This window comes from Otolemur garnettii, unplaced genomic scaffold (genome assembly GCF_000181295.1).
Source record: "Otolemur garnettii isolate 467f Iridium unplaced genomic scaffold, OtoGar3 scaffold00216, whole genome shotgun sequence".
Taxonomy (NCBI): Eukaryota; Metazoa; Chordata; class Mammalia; order Primates; family Galagidae; genus Otolemur; species Otolemur garnettii.
The window spans coordinates 611,472-626,723 of record NW_003852611.1 but is presented as its reverse complement, the minus strand read 5'-3'; the positions used below and the strand labels follow the sequence as shown (position 1 = coordinate 626,723).

The 15,252-nt window shown below is 39.5% G+C and overlaps 1 protein-coding gene across 1 annotated transcript in view; it reads left to right on the top strand.

Annotated features, from left to right (window-relative positions):
• Positions 1-15,252, top strand: part of IL1RAPL2 (interleukin 1 receptor accessory protein like 2) — a 1,213,983-nt gene that overhangs the window by 1,195,639 nt on the left and 3,092 nt on the right. The window contains exon 10 of the mRNA XM_003801635.1: positions 3,918-4,088. Within this exon, the coding sequence (XP_003801683.1) occupies positions 3,918-4,088 (171 nt within the window). The remainder of the gene's footprint in view (positions 1-3,917; positions 4,089-15,252) is intronic.

The following is a 15,252-nucleotide window of genomic DNA, read 5'->3' as shown; positions in this document are numbered from 1 at the left end:
TTGCTGAAAGTTCTTATAAAAATTTGTTTTGTTTTGTTTTAGAGACAAAGTCTCAGTATGTCACCCTCAGTAGAATGCCGTGGCATCACAGCTCACAGCAACCTCAAACTCCTGGGCTTAAGCGATTGTCTTGCCTCAGCCTCCCAGATAACAGGGACTACAGGCGCCGGCCACAATGCCTGGCTATTTTTTTGTTGCATTTGTCATTGTTATTTAGCTGGCCCAGGCCAGGTTCAAACCCGCCAGCTGCAGTGCATGTGGCCGGCACTGTAACCACTGTGCTATGGTCACCAAGTCAAAAATGTGTGTTGTATTTCTTTTTTTTTTTTTACAGTTTTTGACCGGGTCTGGGTTTGGACCCGCCACTTCTGGTATATGGGGCCCACGCCCTACTCCTCTGAGCCACAGGCGCCACCCCCCAAATGCGTTATTTTTATAAAATAAAATCCATCTAAGAAAGTTTGACTTCTTAGCCATTTTCAAAATTTAATTCATTTCATCCCACCCAATAATGATTGCTTTGTTTATTCAACTTTTCAGTTTTTGAGTCATTAAATATTTATTAAGTGTCTATTCTGTGGCAGCCAGTATGGATGATACATTTACTTATATTCTTCATCTGGGTCAACATTCCACACACAGGCACTGTGGTAGTACACATATGTACTAAGTATATAATAGTCGACAAGGTCACATAGTCTCTGTGCTGAGGGTTTAGCAGAGCCGAGGAACAACTAGATTCTAAACAGTAAGGGCTTCTTGATAGTGAACATGATTAAAATTAGATTTATGAACAGAGAAGGACAGGTGTGACAGCAAGGAAAATTCTTCCACAGCAAGTTAAGTTCCCTTCCTCCTAACTTCTGTCCTCATTAGGAACAACATACCTACGGTGCCCACCGTGCCAGACCTCTTCCTTGTCATTCTCTGTCTGGGTTGTGCTCTGCTTTCCAGTTCCTCACATGAGCTTAGTCAGCATGAATTAGCACAGAGGAAGGCTCATTAGCCCTGACTTGGAAGAGTGGTGTCGCTGAAGTGCCTCCCAGTATTAAAACAATTTTCAGGCCTTGCTGTTCCCCTTATTTGCATCATGCTGTACTATCCATCTTGCCCCTCTTTGTGAGCAACAGCTGCAACTATTCATGAGGTTTTCTTGGCTGTCTACATAGGCTGAAGTGCATTTTTTAAACTGTGGCATCTGCGTCACTGTTGGCTCACTAGCTGGCATCCTAGAGCTTCTGGGACATTTGACATGGTGGCTTTGAGAGCTCTTTTCCTGTTCCGGCCAGCCACCATAAGCTCTTCACCTTTAGTTCATCTTAAAGGGACACAACGGGGACCAGAAGTGATCATTTTCCAATGAATGATTTGCTTCTCGGATGCTAGGTAAAATGTGTAATTCAAACATGTTGGGTGTTAAACACGTCAAAGACATCCCAGTTCTTTATTATAACTTGATTTGGAACATGCGAATGTAGAAATACTACTCTAGGGGAGAGTCTTCTTCATAGCCTTGACCTGCAATATCGGGATATACATGGAGTCCGTAAGGACAGAACCAGGATTATGTAAGTTTAGATATGTTTGTAGGGCAAATAGACAGGACAAGCAATGGGATTGTAGTCTAGAAGGTCTGGTCACATGGGTGAAGAAGTCAAGTAGCCATTGCATATGGCTAGCTCATAATAGATGCTCAACAAATTATTGTTGAGTGAATTAGTAAGCGGTTGGATTTAGGGAGGTTTGTGAGATAGAGAAGTTATAAAAGTCAAAGCAACAAGGCTCTAGTCTAATATTATGGAGTGTGAGGCAGCAACACTCTCCAGCAAGAACAATGAAATATATTCTGCTCATAAGAATGGAGTTGTTTGTCCTTTGGCCTATTTTATTCTTCCAGCTGTGTATCATCGGCAGCTCAGAGTCCCAGGTGAGTAATTATAGCTGGAGAAAGTCAAGGGCCTGCAGGTGCATCCTGCACTTGATTGGAACAGGGGCAGAGGTGCTAGGATTACCAGGAGGTTCTTACATTAGCATTGCTTATGAACATTCTCACTTCCAAGTGAAATTTTATGCACAACAGTGGAATGTGCCCAATTTGTAAGCCAAATGATCTCCTCAACTATCCAGGGCAGTCCTTCATGTGCATCTGCTTCTAGACAATCAAGTAACCCAACCAAGGCTTATGGAAGCCTTTTACAGCCAGAGGACTTTAAAAGTATTAACCCTTCCTCTTGGTTTCAGGCACCATCTTAACATAAATAATTAGAGTTCCTTTCATGTTGGGGTAGTGAAAGCTGGAATCTTACTACAATTCAAACAACATAATGCTACCTCAAATATCTGTGGTAGTCAGGGAGCCTTGCCTACTCCTAAATAAGCTATCAGTATTTCATTGTATGTATATAATTTATTCCTCCTCCAAAAGGTAGAACCAAATTGTGATGTAGGGAGGTAATGGCATTAGTAAGTGAATGGCTGCTTCATTTTATAAATTACCTTTTGGTAAGATTTTAGCTATATTCTAATTAGATCTGTTTGAATAGAAAATATTGATGTGTTTTTAGAAACAAATACTGAAATGCTTACTGGTCTTCAAAATTATTATGTGGAAGTAAACTGGTTTCTTTATAGTTCCACGTGAGTCTGTGCTCACTACATTAACTTTTAAAAATAATTTCTCTATACATAAGGGAATTTTGAAAATCCAACTATAACTTTTCCAGTGTGACCCTTTGAAAACCTATGGGGACTAATATCTTGAATAGCTGTGTTCATTAACATTTTGCAGGAAAAAATGCATGCATACATGCACATTTTCTCTTTAGAGAGACTGGCTCCAAGCCAATACAGCAAAGGAGGAAAAAAAATACACTCGCAAAACACAGTTAACTCCCTGACTAGATGTGTGAAGGGAAAACCTAATTTGGCAATCTTGGAAGGATGTATATTTTGAAACAAAGGCTTCTTTTGGAAGCTTGTGTCAAATTAGTTGGCCATGGACTGAACAAGAAAAACAGGCAATGCACTTATGTAAAACCCAGCTGTTGTGTCTGATATTTGGTAATGAACTGCTTTTTGTATATGAGGATGACTGCACTAACCAACTGGAAGCGTGGCATGTGCTGTGAGTAGTGTCTCAGGAGTGAGGCTGGATTATTTCGATCTTCCACACACTAGGACTCAGGCCCTGTTGGATCTTTTGCACATATTTGTGCAAACAAGGTATAGTCTGTGACCAAGTAACAGAGTCAAGCCAACTGGCACATAAAGGGTTCAAGTCCATGACTTTGGCCTGTTTAGTCCTGCATTCAAACACACTGAGCTAATCATTCACACATCATTGAACATCACAAATGTGTGTAGTCACTGAAAGCCACAAACAATAATTGTCTTTTATTCTATTCTGACTGGAGGTAGATCACTGCATAAGAGTGCCAATTCATATACGACAAAGTTATTTTGAAATGGATTACTTTTCTTATAACATGGCATGTGACTTACTTTTTCCAGTTATTAAAGACAATCAGTAATTATTATACTATCCCAGCCTGTTAAAACTTAAGTAAGATGAAGGCTGTGTTAATCAGTTTGATGTAAGCCTTCCAAATTGTATATAAAATCAGCGCATTGTACCCCATAAATGCATTAATGTACACAGTTATGATTTAATAAAAAAAAAAGTTAAGGAAAAAATATTTGAAAGCCAAGATGAATGACAAACAGGGGGAAACTGCAACATATATGAGGGACAAATAGTAATTTTTCCCCAATGACACAGTAGGGTAAGTCATGGAAACACACAAATGGCCAGTAAACATATGAAAATATGCTTAAATAAAAAAAGAACTTACAGACTTGTTGCACTTAAAGAGAACCTGCTAATAGTTACAACCCTTTTGTTGTTCTTTATATTTAAGACAACAAGGAGTATGATGCCTATCTCTCTTACACAAAAGTGGACCAAGATACTTTAGACTGTGACAATCCTGAAGAAGAGCAGTTTGCTCTTGAAATACTGCCAGACGTCCTAGAAAAACACTATGGATATAAACTCTTCATCCCAGAAAGGGACCTGATTCCAAGTGGAAGTAAGTACTTTCAAGTTTTGTATTTAAAATGTTCCATTTCTTTTAGGAAGTTATGTGAAAACTTCTGAACATCAGTGCCAAGTATTTAGACAGTTGTTTCTCAGAGGAGATTTTATTAAATTCCAATTTCTCCCCCTATGCCTCTGTTCTGATTTTCTAGCATCGGAAATTTTTTTTTTTAAAGGCATTCTCACTTATATTTGAGGTGGGGTTTCTAAATTGTGCCTTCATGGTACTCTTAATTATATTTCCTTAGTGTTCTAAAAAAAATTAGGAACCTTTAAAAAAATTGTAAAAGTTACTTAAAGCCTTTTCCATATGTTTCCATTCCAAAGCTAGACTTCTGTCATTGCGCTTCTGCTTTTACTTACAACCATTGTCACTAATAATTATGAATCTATGCCTTTCAATCTTGTTACTCATTATGCCTTGTCACTCACTCTGAGATTTATGGAAAAATCCACTTAAAAAGGTATAGGAGGCTACTGGGTACAACACTCTCACTGTGTATAAATTATTTTCAAGAGGTAGCTGGACACTGTGCGTTTGAATGCTACTTCTAAGTTATGCTGCATATTTAAAGCTACATTTGACCTTTCAGAATAAATTCTGATTCAAGTTAAAATGTGTACTTTGTTCCTATTAATGTTTAGAGTGCATACATGGTAAAGAGTAAGGAGAATACAGAGGAGCCTGTGATATGGTCCCTGCCCTCAAAGAGCTTAAAATGCCATTGATGGAAAATAAAAGTGCTAGAACTTGCTAGCATACGTGTCTCTGTTGATAACTATGAAAGGGGCAATATCTGGTAACTACAAATCCGAACTTGTTAATTTAAACACACATGATAATAACAAAATCATAAAGCTCGTATTTTCGGTACTTGACAGTACATAACATGCTTTCCCATCCATTATTTCATTTCATTTTTACAACAACCTGTGTTCAGAGAGAGCAGCTTTTTGACATCTTCCAGATGAGGAAACAAAGCCTCACAGAACTCAAGATCAGACAGCAGGCAAACAGAGGTGGAGGTGGAACCTAGCTAGATGTGTTTGACGTTGTTCTCACTCTGCTAGGTCATGCTGTTCCTCCATAACATTTGTGCAGATTATCAGCCATCCACCATCGTCAGAAAACTTGACATGGGATGAATAGAAACAGCTGAGTTTTGCTGTTCATCTCTTTTCTCATATTGCCTGTGTATTTATGTATGTTGGTGTGTGCAGGTTAGTATGCACACACACATGCATGGAAAGAAACATAAAGACAGTAATTACTAGTCCACCCTGTCCCACAAATGCAATAATTCTCCAAGCGTCTCCCGTGGCCTTCAATCTTTTTCTTCTGCTTTTTTTTTTTTTTTTTTTTGCAGTTTTGGCCGGGGCCGGGCTTGACCCCGCCACCCCTGGCATATGGGGCCAGCATCCTACTCCTTGAGCCACAGACACAGCCCCTATCTTCAATTTTTTCTTTCTGCAATCTCCCCAGTTTTCATGACTTGAAATATCATTCTCTAGTCATTGATTCCCCAAGGAACATCCTGATGTCTTAGAGTCGTTTTTCATTCTTCTGTGTCTCTTTCCAAAATCTAGCATCCCTGTTCTTTTCCATTCTCACTTCTACCATCCTAGCATAGGCCCTAATTACCCTACCCCAGCAATCTTGGTTATCTCTTTACTTTCCTTATCTTTCCTCCCATCCTTCTAGCCCTACCAATATCATGTCATTTCCATGTTCAATAAACTTTAATTGTTCACTATTTCCTGTTGGATAAGATCCTTAACCCTTAGCTAAACACTTCCACAATGTGCTGCCAGCCCAAATTTATCTCCTAAACATGTTCCCTACAGTTTTTTTCTGCTCATACCCTCCACTCTATCCAAAATGTTCCTTTGACAACTTCGTGTGCCTGTGCAATGCTTTTGTTCATGTTAATCTTCTGTACCTTTGCAAATCCTATTTATCCTTCTTCATATTATTGCCTTTGTAGAAAAGCCCATAATAATCTCTCCAGCCCTAGAATTCATGGTGTATAATCACTTGTTTGACAGTGAATTTTGTATTCCTGTGACGTTTTGTATTACTTTATGATTTTATGTAGCTTTTCATCTATTTAGGTCTTATCTACTCAGCAAGATTATCAACTCCAGGGGACAGGGACTTTATCTCATTTATCTTCATGCCCCTATTGTCATCTAGCAGAAGACATAAGCCCATTATGTGCTTCATCAATGCTTATTGACTTGATTTGAATGGTATTAGTTTAAGACAAGAGGAAATGGTTAGAATGAAATAAATAAGGGATTAATTTCCTGCATGACAGTATCTGAAAGGTCTTTTCCCTTGACAAGGCAAATGGGAAAGTTAAAAAGGCGCTTTCAACTAGAAGAAAGAAATTGTGGGTAATTTATGAAAAGAATTTCAATTCTTAGAATGAGCTAATAAGTATATTACTTTTGCTTTTTCAGATATTAGAAAGAATACTTAGAAAACACTCTTCTACTATTTGGGGCCTAATTCAGTAGATTGCTATGTGATTTTTTTTTTTTTTTTTTTTTTTACCAAGAACATTTTTTTTCAGGTTACCAGGAGGGTGCAAACGTGGAGTCCCTCTTGTAGTTGTGTCCTGTACCCATGAGGTGTGCCATATACCCTTATGTTGTGCCCATTAAGTGGGAGCACACCAATCCCTCTCCCTCTTCCCCTCTCCCTCCTCTTTCTTCCTCTCTCTTTCCCTCTCCCCCCTCCCTCAATCCCCCCCAACTTGAATTGAACTGAGTTTTTTCTTATTCGGGCATGTATTAGATCGTCCACGGACTCCATATTAGTATGGAGTACATTGGATACTTACTTTTCCATTCTTGTGATACTTCACTAAGAAGAATATGAACATTTTGTTAAATCTAGAAATTCTTCCCAATTCTATTTTTAGAGTGATAACATCCTAAATTGTATTAAAGTAACATCATCATCAAAGTGGAATCAATATTACATGTCAAATCATCTTCAATAGGACTCAATGCCGTACCAGCCTTTCTGCTTTCTTGCATTCCATAATTGTTGGCACCACGATAGACAGTCTTTACCAACCCCAACAAATGACTAAAAAATATCAGTCTTAATGTCTGAACATTTCAACAATGATTATCTTGTTCTGAACTAGAAAACAGTGCTTCATCATTATAAGCACATTTAAAAAGGAAATGGAGACAGCACAGAAGAGAAGTGATCCACTTTGCCTAAGACTCAGTAGACCACATTTGCTTCTTATATAACGAATGAGGCAGATACTGTGCGTAGGTGACAGTGAGATCCAGAAAGCATGAGAATGAGAAAGATGCATTCCAAAGTTTTGTCCTCTTAGAGCTCCATTTTGATGACTTGACAGATCAGTTCAATCAACCCACTGTATCAATTTAGCCAAATAGGTAGTAGAGTATTTTATACCTTATGAAGGCTGTTTGGCTAAATTGTTCAAAATCAGTAATAGCAGAACCTCTGTAAGTTGACCCCCCAGAGACTGTAACAAGCTGGTCAACATATGGAGGTTGTAGTCAGCTTAAAGAACTAGGCCTACTGTACTGATATGTACAGTTGGTGCATGTCTGGCCTATGAAAATTAGGTCAACTTAAGGATGACCTTAATATAGAGATGTAGTCAGTTGTGGAGGTTCTATTGTATTTGTTTGGGTGCATCATAGATTGTCTGAAAGTCTTCCTTGACCACAGGGTATGAGGCTTGCACAAGCCCTAAAACCACATGATTTTGACCAACTATAACACACTATATAAGACATGATAGGCAAAAGTCTCCTGGTTTACCTTGGCATTTAAAAGATTTCATCATAGGTCAGGCTCATGCCTGTAATCCCAGTACTTTGAGAGGATTGCTTGAGGCTAGGAGTTTGACATCAGCCTGGGCTGGTGAGATCCCATCTCTACAAACAAAATTTCTTTAAGTAAGCTAGGTGTGGTAGTGCATGCCTGTAGTTTCAGCTACTTGGGACACTGAAGTGGGAGGATCACTTGCGCCCAAGAGTTTGAGTTTGCAGTGAGCTATGATTGTGCTACTCCACTCCAGCCCGGGTGACAGAGTGATACCCTGCCTCCAAAAACAAAAACAAAAAAAATGAAAAGAGAATTCAACATCCAAAGACCCAGGACAACATCATCAGAATGAGAAGAGATTTTTATGGTTCATAGAAAATTATTTCAATATTTTTGAAATTGTGCAGCCATCAGACTGAGTAGGGGCTTGGATCTTAAGTCCTCGGTGGTACACAGGAAGATTCCTTTTACAAGTTAGCCATTTGGGACAACTATGCAGTTTTTAGATGCAACCACTGGAGGGTGTTTGATTTTAATCCTTCCTTCCTGAACGAGGAAATTCATGTTCTCTGAATTCCGATTTGCGAGTGGAACCTGCGGAGGCTCTTAAAAAGGCCCTTTGACAATTTTTCTTTTCCATCAACATTTCAGAGCTAGCTGAGCAGTCACCATGTCACGATTAACGAGTTTTTCCTTGGCATTTTTAGCACGCATTCAGGAAGTAGATGAAGTATATGAATAATATACTTGATTTACACATGAATGACAGAGTAGAACATTTTGGACTTGGTGTATGTGTGTTATTAAAGAAGCTTCTGTGGTCTGTATTTGCAGCCATTGGTACAGATTTAACAGGTTATACTATATAAATATAGACACATTCCTGCGGGGGGAAAAAAACCTAGTTACAGTATTATAAGCTGTGTTTGTCCCTCACATCTCATTTAAAATGTGTTGGCCTAAGACTCCTCCTTCCTCCAAAAACTAGCAATGAGGCCTTTGAGGACTATAAAAGCAAACTTCATAAGATCGTTCTTGATGTACAATAATAATTTTCTATGAATCCAATTAATGAAGTCTATGACACAAACCCATTCGTGTTTAATGTCTTCACTTCTCTTGTATCTTCATTTTCTTTTGCACTGCTCTTACCTTGCAGCATTCCTGCTTAACCGCATCAACACACAAACCTTTCCAATGCACACAGTTTCAAAAGCACATGAAAATTTCTCCCCCCTTTCTCTGTCTCTCTTTCTCTCTCTCTCGCTTATACAATCTGAGAGTTCTCAGAAATACTGGATACAGAAATGTCACTTTCCAAGGTGAGCTGGAGGTGTCGGCACCCTTCTCACATGCCCTACCAAGGGTAGGTGGTTCTTTGGCCGTCGTGAACCGGCAGAGATGGTGAGATTTGACGCAAATATTTTTCCTAAATGCTGAAACTAAGTCTTCCGATCTGGACATTATTTTCCTGGCACTGACTACCTTTCCATTCTTGAGCCTGTGGCTAGGATCTTCCTTATGTTTTCTCAGGTTGGGTGCCTAAATGTGGCAAGAATTCCTACTTTCCAGTAAAAATTTGTTCTGTCTCTTCCCAGACTAGAAACATCTGTCCCTAAGAACAGTAAAAGCAACTTTGTTGCCAACAGGCATCTGAATGTCAGAAGTGACAGGCAACCAAGAGAAAGCCAGATAGAAAACACCCTACTCAAACTGCCTAGAGACACAAACTTGAGAAGTAGAGATTTTCTCACCCCTGCAGCTGCTGGGTTTTGTGGCGTAAAGTACTCTACACAGAGCACATTGTGTTCATGGGGCCTAGTGGATCCTTGAGGAATGAACAGATGTGCTCTGAAGCTGACATGTGACCAACAGAACCCAGCTGTGCAATTGAGATCCTGAGATTGGGGACATTTTTGGATGAGTACCATTTTAGGCTCTTGGGCCCATCTTATCTCAGTGTTTCTGGAGAGATTAAAAAACATAAAAATATAAAATGTTGTGGAATCAGGCTGTGGGTCACCAGTCAGATTGAGAAAGTAACAGTCTAAGACTAAAAAGGAAAACAACCAAATCCTGTAGTTTTTGTTTCCCTTTAAGAGAAATCAAGGAAAATGCATATGCAATGTTCATTAACAATCATAAGTTAAGCCAGTTCTGCCTGAAGCTTCAGAAAAAGCTAGAGATATCTAAGTAGACTTGGAAGAAGAAAAAAAATCCTTCAATGGTTTTTTTACCTCAATTTCCCTTTGTATTCATAGGAAGACTGTGGAGATCTATAGATGAGTTATTCATGCGTGATTATACTGGAGAAATACAATAGCGAAGTAAAAATGCTTATGGTTGAGCAACCATGTCTGTTAAAATTATATTTATGAATTTGGCCTCTCAAGTATCAAATTGTCTTTTCATTTCTTGCTATTCTCAATTTTCCACGAGTTTCTCTCACTCAAGAATCCTAGGGCTTCTTCAGTAACTTAAAGGAAAAATTACAATGTCTGATTACATTCTTGCATTTGCTAGACTTTCCTCACTAGGCTAATCTTCAGTTCTTTAATACTTAGTACTAGGCATGCGATTGTGCTGACAATGAAATGACAAATGACTGGAGAATACATCTGGTGTCAGATGATCCCCAGTCACTTCTGAAGTGAGGCATGCAAAAAACATTTTTCTACATGAATCTGTACGTATTCATTGCCAATAGCTCCTCTACTAGTTGAACAGATTGGACACCATTCAATTAAGTTGTCCTTGGGGAGTAGTAATACAATCTTTTCCAGGCAATCCAAAGTCTGTGACCTAAAAAGTTTGAGGCAGGGGTAACATGCACAACCATGGAAATTTAACATAATGTGTGAAATTTACTCACATGGAATAAAATTAGATGTGTCTACCATCCCCTTCATGTTAAAGTCAAAAAAGGGAAAACTCTGTACTCCAGTACGTCCAGAAATATACTGAATATTTCTCATAAAAGCGTGCTGTAGAAATTAGAATTTATTGTGTAGAATTCCACACTAATATATGGGTCACACAAAGAATAGGCATCTTAAAAAAAAAAAAAAATAGTCGAAGACCAGGATAAGATTAAGTACTGACGGAAACACAGAAGACTATGTGAGTAGCAAATGGTTTTATTGTGTATTCAGTGAGGAAGCCCTGGTAGGAATTAGTTACAAGGTTTTAGGGCTTGAAGGGAGAAAAGAAGAAAGGGAGGACATTTTATAGGCTCACTTTCTTTGCTACTCTCCATTTTATTTTTCTGTCACTATTCTCCCCTTCCCTATCTCTGTTCTCTGTGAGGAGGTGGAGGGAGAAGAGAAGGTAGATAGGTATGTGGATAGCATTCCAGAGTGGATTCCTCTCGCTGTCATACATCCCTCCCCACCCACAGGTGAAAGGCAAAAGCAAAAGTAAAGGCCTCATTACTAGAAGTATAGCCTCTAAAGGCAAAGCTGTAAATAAATAAAGTCCTCTGCACTCACAACTTCTCAGCAAATTGGTGATAACCATTGAGCGAACCTGATCAGAATGAATTAGGACCTTCATACTAGTCAATAGAGGGGAAAAACTCCTGTCTAAGAAATTGAGCTCAGCTCACTGTGAATTCTCGAGGCAAGGACTTGGAAGAGAAGAAGGTGAGGAAGGTTTCTGCAGGGCAAATAATATCACATGCAGTTAGAAAGGCCCCCTACACACACACATATACACACACACACACACACATATACACACACTCAGGCCCTGGCTAAATAAACATTCTGTACCCTCAATCTTCTTGGCAGAAAACAGAGACAGAATTTTATATCTGCCAGAGACAGAATCAAGACCCAGAAGATTTAGCAACATCAGCTAAGATAGAGTCATCCTGTATAACCCTTCTGATAGGCTAGTGTTTACCATCATTTATAATCCAAATAGGATTTTCAGTGAGATTACATTATAAAGTACCTACTATAAGCCTCTAGTTAAACCAGAGGTCTAATATTTTCCCCAACTATATAGTGGTGAATAATATATTTTTCTTTGACACATGGGGAAACTGTGTGGGCTTGATTTTAAGTCCTGATATAAAACTTGTAGATTTTATAAATATCATTGTTGATAGCTATCACTTAGCTAACATTCACAAAAGATTCATCGAGTACTGTTTTGATTCACTCTGTCTCACCAAATATTTCCTTTTAATAAATACACGCTGTACATAGCTATGGGTTTAACAACGTCAAACTATTATTATTTGAATCTGGCCACGTAATAAAAAGTATGCCTTTGTCTAAGGGCTACGGATTTGTCTTTTAACTTAAGAAAAAAATGCTGCATGCTCTGGATAACTTACTATAAGTGGAAGTGGCAACACAAAAATAATTTATAAAGAGATAATTGATTAGTTTCAGAAATTGGATGGTGAGTAGTCAGTAGCAAGACCACATAGAAATTCATGAATGCAGAGGGTTTTTTTCCCTCCCTTATTCTTCTGTCCACATCAGAAGCAGACTTAGGCCTGAGAATGAGTAGAGTATTGAGGTCTTCTGGAAAAGTCTACGCATCCCATTAAAAGCAATTTCTTGAGGTTGCCATTCTTTCTGCTTCTTATTCTGTCTCTTTATCCCCCTTTCAGTGTGCCTTTTTGCTCTGTTAATAAATAGCATAATTTATTTTCAAGTCCATTTTCTAGATCCAATCTTAGGCCTCCTCTGACTGTCCCAGAAATTTGTTTTAGGCAACTGCCCCTGGAAAAGATTTCCAAATTGAATTTGTTTGGTTTTCCGTAAGGTTTTAGGTAGTGACTTTCCTGATTTCCTACAATACTGATGCTGCTGGCGTGATCTTTTTTGATTTCGCTCATAGGTACACACCTCCTAAGGAGCGGGTAGTGACAGTGAATTTTATTTCAGAATATTAGTTATCCTGACTCTCTGTCAACTCTCAACATAAACAAATAAAAATTTTCTTTGCCTTGGCACTTACAATGTGAAAAATGAATTCAGACCAAATGAACCATCCTCATCAAAACCGTGTTCAAGATTTGTTTTTTCTTATCTAATTGTGAAGATCACAAATAGGGTAAATGTACTTGGCTCTGCTTCATGTCTGATAATCTGCTGTGGCTTCACAGACTTGTCTGGAGAAACAGAGACGATCAGACACAATCCTCCCTCCCTAGTTTTTTCTGTCATCAGAAGTTACGTCAAACCAGAGTTTGCAAAGAAATGACTTAGTGACCTTTTACTTAAGGGATATCTTATATTTTTATGTGGAAAAAAAAGAGTCTTTTAAGGAACTGACGCTACTCAGTGGCTAGATTTGCCTGAACAAGTCAGGGCAAGATTAACTGAGGATTCATATGTGCTGTGGATCTGAGGACTTTTTTTTTTTTTTTTGAAAAACATTTCTTTATTATCCCTTCGTGGTAAGAAGCTTTTTCAAACATTTTCTGAAGGATTCTAAAAAGTCTCCCACAAAACCACAGTCCTTACCAGGGCAGACCCCACTGCCTGTCAGGGACTGCACTAACTAGGAGCTAGCAACATCTTAACTTGAGACCTATTTCTGCTTAGTTTATTTGGAACTTTTCCAGACCTCACCACCCTGCTTGTTCTCTAATTCGGGGGGTGGGAGGAGGCCTTCTCTGTAAAACTCCAAATAGTTCATAGTTAGACTTTGTGGACCATACATGGACTGTGTTGCTTCTGATCCTTCTTCTCTTACAACTCTTTAAAAATGTACAAACATATTCTTAGCTCACTGTGCATACACACCCGGACATGGGCCCAATGGATCAAGCTCCAAATCATAGTCATGGGACACAGACATGCACCCCCAAGGTGGCGGGGGGATTATTTTTGGCCCTTGCTTCCCAGATGCCAGCAACAATTCCCTGGCTAAAGATTAGCAAGGAAAAATCTATGAACTCTGTCAATTTGCTCACTTCCTCATTTCCTTAGACTTTTCAAGATGGCTAGGTTCTTGTTTCTTTCCCAAAGACAAGGAGAAAGAAAGAAAAGATGCAAGGGGGGGGGGAAGGAGGTGGAAGGAGATGGGAGAGAGAGTGCAAAGGAAGAGATGGATAGGCAATAAAGAGAGAGAGAAAGCAAGCAAAGAAACAGGTAAAAGAAAAAGTAGAAAAAAGGCAGAGAAAGAAAAAATAAGGGCATGAATAAAAAGGTAGAAAGGGGAAAAGGAGGGAGAAAAACAGAGAGTGAGCCAGAATATGGGAGCTAGGGCACAGTCTCTCCTTCTTTTCCTTAGAGCCAGGCAGCTCTGAGAGGCACCTCCCCAGCTGCTTTCAAACATTGAGGTTGCTGCCCAGCTACTGATCACCATCCCAAGAAGTGAAATGTGGGCTTCACATCTGAAAACTTCCACTTGGTTTTTCACCAAGTGAAATGGAACACAAAATTCAGGGCCCAAGCAAATGGCTCATGTTTTCTTTGGGACACTTGGGCTGTGTCTACCCAGGGAAAATTTTGATGTACTGACTGACTGACTCCAGTGCATATGATTAATGTATACATAGGGCAAACCAGGATAATTCGGACCTTTTTTCTTCCACAGCAGGTTTTCAGCCGAATTTATCTGGATGGTTGCCTCAGCTCTCCACTAGGCTTTGCCAGGATAAGCATAGCCAGTGTAGTATGTAGGAGACAGGGACCACTCCCTCTCTCCAAGGTTCCCTTCAACACCACACCCTGTGCAGCTGAGAGTGGTGGGGTCTGTCCCAGCAGGCATCCTTCTGGGGGGGGGGCGCAAATGGAAGTTCTGTCTAATGAGTCTGCAAGGACCCCCGAGAACTGTAACAGTTGCATTCTGCTCAGCTGTCAAATGGCAAAATAGAATATGCAGGTGAAGGAGAACCGTACCAATGGGGGAAAAATGTTACCCTGCCCCCCCCAATCCCAGAAAGAGGCCAGTGAAGCCCAAGCCCATGACATCTCAGTCAAATAAAATGGCACATGTGGGGAGTTTCTCTCACGACTGCAGACACCTGGGTTGTTATCATTTTTCTCTATGTGGAGACATGTGTAGATAAAACTTTGGTTTTTAAAAGCATAGTTTAAAAGTCCAGTTAGGCTGCATCCTAGCACACCAAACTAGTGTTGGACCTAGAGGTACACTTTAACAAAGGGCTCCTGACAAGGTTTGTACAGAGCAGTTTTTAAAACTTATCTCACACGCTGCAATTAGAAAGGGACAAATCGGGAGGCACCTGTGGCTCAAGGAGTAGGGCACTGGCTCCATACACTGGGGGTGGCAGGTTCAAGCCCGGCCCTGGCCGAAACTGCAAAACAATAATAATAATAATAATAATAATAAGGAACAAATACTA